This window comes from Cetorhinus maximus, chromosome 23 (assembly GCF_964194155.1).
Source record: "Cetorhinus maximus chromosome 23, sCetMax3.hap1.1, whole genome shotgun sequence".
Taxonomy (NCBI): domain Eukaryota; kingdom Metazoa; phylum Chordata; class Chondrichthyes; order Lamniformes; family Cetorhinidae; genus Cetorhinus; species Cetorhinus maximus.
The window spans coordinates 57,362,704-57,372,230 of record NC_135901.1 but is presented as its reverse complement, the minus strand read 5'-3'; the positions used below and the strand labels follow the sequence as shown (position 1 = coordinate 57,372,230).

General features: G+C 45.7%; 1 protein-coding gene across 1 annotated transcript in view; it reads left to right on the top strand.

Moving 5' to 3' along the window:
* The first annotated feature begins 866 nt into the window (after positions 1-866).
* LOC144698060 (uncharacterized) overlaps positions 867-9,527 on the top strand; it is a 30,240-nt gene continuing 21,579 nt past the window's right edge. Inside the window, exon 1 of the mRNA XM_078569988.1 lies at positions 867-890. Coding sequence (XP_078426114.1) covers positions 867-890 — 24 coding nt within the window. The remainder of the gene's footprint in view (positions 891-9,527) is intronic.

Below are 9,527 nucleotides of genomic sequence, written 5' to 3'. Positions count from 1 at the left end.
CTCTTAATTTCAGATCCAGCCTTGCAGTACTTTGCTTTCTATTTATTGTTTTATGGAACCAAGTCCAGAAACACAGACAGACCAGTTAGGAGCCGGTTTGAATTAGGGTGGGTGTTGAATGGGGATCTTTTTGCTGCATCAGTTTTGAGCTGGAGTAGAGCTGGAGGAGAAGCTGCTGGGGTTAACCCCGAGGACTTTGGAAACCAGTCAGGCCCAGCAATTTCCAATGTGAGACTGTGACGGGAGGTAGATTCTGGGGGTGATCGAGTTGCTAAACGGACACTATCCATTCAATTTAAGGATGTTGTTTTGGAAACAAGTATTTCTAAAGTGCCCTTTTATCAGATTTATTGTTAACTCCATTCTTGGTATTTGGTGTCACTAACAAGACCAGCAGATATTGTCAATCCCCAGTTGTCTGTTGGTCAGGTGTTGGTGGGCCTTCTTCCTGAACCACTGCAGTCACTGTGGTGAAGGTGCTCCCACAATGGTACGATAAAAACAAAATACTGCGGATGCTGGAAATCTGAAAGAAAAACAGAAAATGCTGGAAGAACTCAGTGGGTCTAGCAGCATCTAAAGAGAGAGAAACAGAGTTGACGCTTCAAGTCCATATGACCCTTCTTCAGAGCTCAAGAAAAGTGAAATGTGATGAAATTTATACTGTTTAAGTGGTGGTGGGGGGAGAGGGGGTGGTGGGCGGTAGTGGTGGGCCAGATGGAGCTGGATGGATCACTGACTGATGATGATGATATAAGTCCAATTCAACAGCAAGCTGCATTTATATTGCAAGCTAAATATAATAAAATGGTCCAAAGTATATTGGAATATTTAACCCTGAAGCACATCAGGAGATATCACGGCAGATGATCAACAGCTTGGTCAAAGAGGTAGGTTGTAAGGAGAGTCTTAAAGGATGAGGAAGAGGCAGAGAGGTCTAAATAGGGAATTCTAGAGCTTATGGCCTGGGGAGCTGAAGGCACGGCCACCAATGGTGGGTCAATTGAAATCAGGGATGCTCAATAGGCCAGAATTGGATGAGTCCAGACATCTGGGAGGGATGTAGATTTGAGGGTATTCTAGAGATAGTGAGGGGTCGAGGTCACTGAGGGATTTGAAAACAAGGTTGAGAATTTGAACATTGATATGTTGCTTAACCAGGAGCCTATGTAGCTCAATGAGAACCATGGCATTGGATGAATGAGCCTTACTGCAAGCAAGGACACCAGAAGCAGAGTTTTGAATGACCCCATCTTTATATGGACAGCTAGGAATTGTCCAGTTTAGAGGGGAAAAATGAATGGATGAGTTTCAGAACAGATGAGCTGAGGCAGGCGTGAAGTTAGGCAAAGTTACTGAGATGGAAACAGGCAGAATTAGTGATAAGTATTCAGAAGCTCAACTTGGGATGAAATATAACACCAAGATTGTGAACAGCCTGGATCAGCCTCAAAGTTGTCAGAGAGATGGATGGCATTGATGGTTAGGAAGTGAAGACAATGGCTTCAATCTTCCCAAAATTTAAATGGAGGAAACTTCTGTTCACCCAGTACTGGATGTCAGACAAGTCAAGATGGTGTGTGACTTGGAGGGGAACTTGGAGGTGATGGTATTCACATTCACCTGTTACCCTGGTCCTTCTAAGTGGTGGAGAATGAGGGTTTGGGAGACTTTGGTAGAATTGCAGATGCATAAAACCCCATCCTTCACCCCCTGCCTCTCCGATCTCCCTCTCTATTCCTTCTAATAGGTGCTGGTGCTTTGTAAAGTCCCTGACCAGTTGTAAGGTTCCCTTCCCTGAAGGACATTAGTGACCCAGTTGGGTTTTTATGACAATCCAGGAGTTTTCATGGTCACTTTTTCCTGGAATCGCCCCCACAAATTCCCAGATTCATTCAGCTCAATTTCACAACCTGTTTTTGTGTTATTGTGGGTTCTCTCTCATTCACATTTGTCTTAAACTATTTTCCCAGGATTTTCAATCGGGAAACCCAACATTTCATCAGATCTGACCATGTTGCACAATTTGTCATAATCTGAATTTCATCGGATTTTAAGCATGAAAGATAAAAGCGCGTTTCACGGTGGGGAGAAACCGTTTACGTGTTCTGCGTATGGACGAGGTTTCAGCCGATCATCCGACCTGTCAAAACACAAGCACAGTCACACTGGAGAGAATCCATGGAAATGTGGGGACTGTGGGAAAGGATTGAATTATCCATCCCAGCTGGAAACTCATCAGCGCGCACACACTGCGGAGAGGCCATTCACCTGCTCCAAGTGTGGGAAGGGATTCACTCAGTCATCCCATCTGCTGACACACCAGCTAGTTCACACTGGGGAGAGGCCATTTACCTGCTCCGAGTGTGGGAAAGGATTCACTCAGTTATTCAACCTGCTGACACACCAGCGAGTTCACACTGGGGATAGACCGTTCACCTGCTCACAGTGTGGGGAGGGTTTCATTCAGTCATCCCACTTGCTGAGACACCAGCGAATTCACACTGAGGAGAGGCCGTTCAGCTGTGGGAAGGGACTCATCTGGTCATCCCAATTGATGATACGCCGGTGAGTTCACAAATAACAAACAGCATTTTGCTGTTAAACACATCCAGGACTGAACCATGTTCATTGGGGTCTGTTTCTGCTGTTGTTAATAAACTCCAGCCCAGTTACAGGGGCTAAAGTTCTGGATAAGGTCAAATAAAATATCTTTGCGTTAAATACAGCATTTCGAGTCTTGTCAATGTCTCTAACATAAGTTAGTTCCTTTTGAAGGGCTCTCTCTCTCGTCTGCCTCCTCCATCCTCATCTCTAACAAGTGTGAGGAGCTCATGGAGCTTCTTTGTGACTATGATTGGGACAATCTGATCTGCTGCTTCCCTCCCTCCCACTCGCCCATTGGGACAAACTGTCTCTATAACGTTCCTCCTTGTCCAAGCCGTGAACTCACATCTTTCTTTAGTTTCGATCCCATCCCCCATCCTGCTTTCTCAGTGCTCATCTTGTCCATGAGACACACCTCCTGCACCATTGACCCTATTCCCACTAAACTGCTGATCCCCCAACTTCCCCATGTTGACTGATATTGTTCAATTTTCTCTCTCTTCTGGTACTATCCCTCTCTCCTTCAAATCATCACCCTTTCCTCAAAAAACAATTACTTGACTCTACTGTCCTGGCAAAGTATTGACCCATCTTCAATCCCCAATTCCTCTACAAACTCCTTGAACATGTTCACACCTCCCAAACCCATGTCTGTCTTTCCAAGAACTCCCTGTCTGAATCCCTCCAATGAGGTTTCTGCCACTGCCACTGTACTGAAACAGCTCTGATCAAAGCCACTAATGACATCCTATGTGACTGTGACAAAGGTAAACTATCTCTTCTCATTCTTCTCGATCTGTCTGCAGCCTATGACAATGTTGACCACACCATTCTGCTCCAACACCTCTCCACTGTCGTCCAGCTGGGTGGGGCTGCCCTCTCCTGGTTCCATGCTTCTCTATCTAATCATAGCCAGGGATTCACTTGGAATGTCTTCCCTTCCCACTCCCAAAGTTACCTCTGGTGTCTCCAAAGGATTCAGCCTTGGCCTCCTCTTATTTCTCATCAACATGTTCCCCACAGCGACATCATCTGAATACACAATATCAGTTATCACATGTACGCTGACAGTGCCCAGCTCTACCTCACCACCACCTCTCTCCACTTCACTATGGTTAAATTATCAGACTGTTTGTCTGATATCCAGTGATGGATGTGCAGAAATTTCCTTCAATTCAATATTGGGAAGATTGAAGCCATTATTTTAATTCCCCAGCTACCAACTCCATTCTTTATCCTATTTCTATCAGGTCATCTCTCAGCCTTCTCTTTTCTAGAGAAAAGGGCTTCAGGCTGTTCAGCCTTTCCTGGTGATTATAACCTATCCGTTCCTGTAACATTTGTGATTGAACTTTTATTTTCCTGTTCATTGAGACGTCCAACAGCAGTATAAACAGTTCCCAATGTCCGAGGGATTTCAGTTTGGTCTATTTGTATTTACCAATTCATCCTCTCAATGTGTCCATTGCCTTAACCACTTGACCACAAGGACTCGGTGTCTGTCTGGTTAAATGTTGCTCAGTGACAATTTCCACCATCCTCCACCTTGAAACTTTTGGGCACTTAGAAGCTGAAATGTCTCCACTCAAAAAATAAAACAGAAATAAACCTTCTCTTGCATCTTTTAAAACTGCTCTTCATTGTTCCTGTGCCATTTAATATAAAGCCATAAAGGTAACGTGGATATTTGGATTGCAAAATGGGAAACAACCACATTGACACACACGGAGGAACACACACAGACATATACACCGAGAATGACAGAGGTCATGGGTTTGTCTGTAAGGAGAGACAAACACCCAGAAAGCAAGCATAACACCAACCTGGCTCCGTTTTTGTTCCATTTCAGGCTGCAGCTTTTCTGAATGCTTGCAGACGAATGGAATTTAGAGAAAACTGGAGGTTTTTGGGTGGTTTTTATTCAATTTAACCAATAATTAACTCTGCAGGCACACAGTAAAATACAGGAATGATAAGAAGAGTAGTTGGCAGGATCCCAGCCTACCTGTGGAGACCCCAGCGCATTCATAACCTGTCACCTTATCCACTCCATCGTGAATACAGGACCTGCACTGACGTCACTAATGTTTGTATAAAATCATAGACGGCTACATCAGACGGTCATTCAGCATGTCGTTCACAAGCCGACTCTCTGGAAGAGCAATTCAACCACTGTAATTCCACACCCCGCCTTTTCCCCACAGCAACTCATATTTATGTTGTCTCTCCTCGTTTTTCCTATCAAAAAAAAAGGCACATTGCCCTGGATTTAATGTGAGTTTGTCCCAATGAAGCTGCTGCGGTTCCCAAAACAGAGATCACCAGGATGTTTCGTAGTGCTGGGATTCAAACCCAAGTTTCCATAGAAACTTTGAGTTGTACTCCAGCACCTTAGGTTGTTCGACCACACAAACACATTAATAAAGTTTGTTAATCATGTCATTCACTGGTATTGCCACTGAACGACAGCAAAGTCAAATGAGTAGGCAAAATACTACGGATGCTGTAAATCTGAAACATTAACACAATATGCTGGAAAAACTCAACAGCTCTGAGAGCATCTGTGGAGAGAAAGACAGAGTTAACGCTTCGAGTCCGTGTGGCTCTGAAGAAGAATCATACAGAATTGAAACGTTAACTCTGTCTTTCTCCCAACAGATGCTGTCGGACCTGCTGAGTTTTTCCAGCATTTCTTGTTTTTGTTTCAAAGGAGTGGGAAGGGGTCATTCAGAACCTCAAACCTGCTCCATCAGTTAATCAGATCATCCTGCGCTTTGTAACAAACAGAAATCATCTCCACTCAAAAACACAATGAGCTGCAGTGAAGGGTCGGCACCATTTAAACTATCATTCAACTGGTCTGCTTCCGAATCTCCTGCTAGAAATGACAAGGAAATTTCTCACTGAATTCACTCCGGGTCTTGACTTCAGAAAGACAGGACACAAGGTAACAAAGTACATTTCGATAGAATGGGTTAGAAAATGGCAGAATGACTGGGAAAGAGCATCCGTGGTGTTGGGGAACATAAAATGACAGAGAGTTCCAGCAAAGAAAGAGGCCATTCGGCCTAGAGTGCTGCTTTCAAAGAGCAGTTGTGATTGGTTGATCAGGAGTGATATTTGTACCACTTTAAACAGCCAGCAGTAAAATCAGTTCCATTACCCCCTACTTTGAGCCTTGCAACAACATCTCTGCAGTCTGTTCATGTCTCAGGCCTTCCAGTCTGAGAGGTGATGATGTAGTGGTATTGACACTGGAATCGGGGCCAAATCCCACCATGGAATTTGAATTTTCATTCAATAAAAATCTGAATTTAGAAGTCTGATGAGGACCAAGAAACAATTGTCGATTGTTGTAAATACCCATCTGGTTCACTAATGTCCTCCAGGGGGAGGAAATCTGTCTACATGTGACTCCACAGCAATGTCCTCTGAGGTGGCCTAGCAAGACACCCAGTTGTATCAAACTGCTACAAAGTCTCAAAAAAGGAATGAAGTTGGAAGGACCACCCAGCATCGACATAGGCACTGGAAATGATAATGGCAAACTCAGCCCTGTCGACTCTGCAAAGTCCTCCTTACTAACATCTGAGGGCGAGTGTCAAAAGAGCTGCCTCCACAGACTAGTCAAGCAACAGTCATCCTCACAGAATCAGCCCTCACAGATAATGTCCCAGACACCACCATCACCAGCAGAGGTGGCAGCACAGTGACGTACATTCGGGAGGGAGTTGCCTTTGGAGTCCTCAAAATCGTTTGTGGGTCTCTTGGCATCAGGTCAAACATGGGCAAGGAAACCTCCTGCTGATTACCATGTACAGCCATCCCTCCCTGATGAATCAGTGCTCCTCAATGTTGAACAACACTTGGAGGAAGCACTGAGGGTGCAAGGGCGCTGAATGTACTCTGGGTGGGGGACTTCAATCACCAAGAGTGGCTCGGTAGCACCACTACTGACCAAGCTGGCCGAGTCCTAAAGGATATAGCCACTAGACTGTGTCTGCAGCAGGTGGTGAGGGAACCAACAAGAGGGAAAAACATACTTGACCTCATCCTCACCAACCTGCCTGCCGCAGATGCATCTGTCCATGACAGGATCAGTAGGAATGACCACCGCACAGTCACTGTGGAGACTAAGTACCTCCTTCACATTAAGGATACCCCCCATCATGTTGTGTGGCACGACTACGGTGCTAAATGGGATCAATTTCTAAAAGCTCTAGCAACTTAAGACTAGGCATCCATGAGGTGCTGTGGGCCATCAGCAGCATCAGAATAGTACTCAACCACAATCTGTAACTTCATGCCCGGCATATCCTTCACCTTATCATTACCATCAAGCCAGGGGATCCACCCTGCTTCAATGAAGAGTACAGGAGGAGGAGCAGCACCAGGCATACCTAAAAAATGAAGTGTCAACTTGGTGAAGCGACAACACAGGACTACTTGTGTGTCAAACGGCAAAAGCAGCAAGTGATAGACAGAGCTAAACGATCCCACTACAAACAGATCAGATCTAAGCTCTGGAATCCTGCAATATACAGCCATGAATGGTGGTGAACAATTAAACAGCTCACAAGGCTCCACAAATATCCCCATCCTCAATGATGGGGGAGCCCAGCACATCAGTGCAAAAGATAAGGCTGAAGTGTTTCAGCCAGAAATGTCGAGTAGATGTCCCATCTCGGCCTCCTCCGCAGATCCCCAGCATCACAGATGACGGTCTTCAGTCAATTCAATTCTCTTTGCATGATGTCAAGAAACGGCTGAAGGCACTGGATAGTACAAAGACTATGGGCGCTGACAATAGTCCAGCAATGGTACTGAAGGCTTGTGCTCCAGAACTTGCCGTACTCCTACCCAAGCTGTTCCAGTACAGCTACAACACTAATATCTACCTGGCTATGTGGAAAATTGCCCAGCTATGTCCTGTACACAAAAAGCAGGGCACATCTAATCTGGCCAATTTCTACCCCATCAGTCTACTCTCGATGATCAGTAAAGTAATGGAAGGAGTCATCAACAGTGCTTTCAAGCAGCATTTGCTCATCTCTAACCTGCTCACTGATGCCCAGTTTGGGTTCCGCCAGGGCCACTTAGCTCCTGACCTCATTACAGCCTTGGTTAAAATCTGGACAAAAGAGCTGAACTCCAGAGGTGAGGTGAGAGTGGCTGTCCTTGACATCAAGGTGACATTTGACCAAGTGTGGCATCAAGAAGCCCTAGCACAACTGGAGTCAATGGGAATCAGGGGGAAAACTCTCTGCTGGATAGAGTCATACCTAGCACAAAGGACAAAGGTAGTGGTTGTTGGATGTCAGTCACCTCAGCTCCAGGACATCACTGCAGGAGTTCCTCAGTGTAGTGTCCTTGGCCCAACATTCATCCGTTTCTTTATTAATGACCTTCCTTCCAAGATAAGGTCAGACGTGGGGATGTTTGGGATGTTGCACATTGTTCAGCACCATTCGTAACTCCTCAGATATTGAAGCAGTGCATGTCCAAATGCAGAAAGACCTGGACAATATCCAGGCTTGGGCTGACAAGTAGCAAGTGCCGGGAAATTACCATCTCTAACAAAAGAGAATCTAACTAGCGCCCCTGACGTTCAATGGCATTACCATCACTGAATCCCCCACTATCAGCATCCTGGGGGGTTACCATTGACCAGAAACTGAACTGGACTAGCCATATAAATACTGTGGCTACAAGAGCAGGTCAGAGGCTAGGAATCCTGCAACGAGTAGCTCAACTCCTGACGCCCCAAAGCCTATCCACCATCTACAAGGTACAAGTCAGGATTGTGATGCAATACTCCCCACTTGCCTGGATGAGAGCAGCTCCCACAACACTCAAGAAGCTGTACACCATCCAAGACAAAGCAGCCTGCTTGATTGTCCCCACATCCACAAACATTCACTCCCTTCACCACCGATGCAACATAGCAACAGTGTGTACCATCTACAAGATGCACTGCAGGAATTCACCAAGGCTCCTTTGACAGCGCCTTCCAAACCCACGACCACTACCATCTAAAAGCACAAGGGCAGCGGTGAAGGTTCACGACAACAAAAACAGAAAATGCTGGAAAAACTGAGCAGGTCGAGCAGCATCTGTGGAGAGAGAAACAAAGTTAACATTTCGAGTCCGTATGACCCTTCTTCAGAGCTGAAGAAAGGTCATATGGACTTGAAATGTTAAGTCTGCTGAACTTCGTCATCGAGGTCTGCTCTTGTAGACAGTAGCCTCTCAAGGTTTGGAGAGTGGTCCAAGGCCTCGTTCTGGATTTTGATAACTGGGTTAGTGGAGGGCCTTTGTCTTGCTGATGTTCAGTGTATGGCCCGTGCTCTCAGTGAAGGTGCTGTTGATGGCTTGGAGCTTGGCCTCAGGGTGTGCACAGACGCAGGCATTGTCTACATCCTGCAGCTCAATGACAGAGGATGGGACAACCCTGGATCTGGCCTGAAGTTGGCGGAGGTTGAACAGGTTCCTGCTTGTTCTGCAGTTTAGCTCCACTCCACCGAGAAACTTGCTGAGGGTGAGATGGAGCATTGCAGCAAGGAAGAGTGAGAAGAGTGTCAGTGTGCTGAACCAGCCTTGCTTGACCCCCATGCAAACGTGGATTGGGTCTGTGGTTTACAATTGGTTTTGTGTCATCCACAAACTTTGAAATTGCCCTCTGCACACCAAGATGTAGATCATTTATATGTATCAGGAAAAGCAAGGGTCTCAATAGCGACCCCTGGGGAACTCCCCGACAAACCTTCTTCCACCCCAAAATATACCCATTAACCATTAGTCTCAGTTTCTTACCCTCAGCCAATTTTGTATCGACGTTCTACTGTCTCTTTTATTCCATGAAAGAAAACAAAGTCTCTGTTAAGAAGACCTCGCATGAAGCATAGAAGGGAACTGACCAT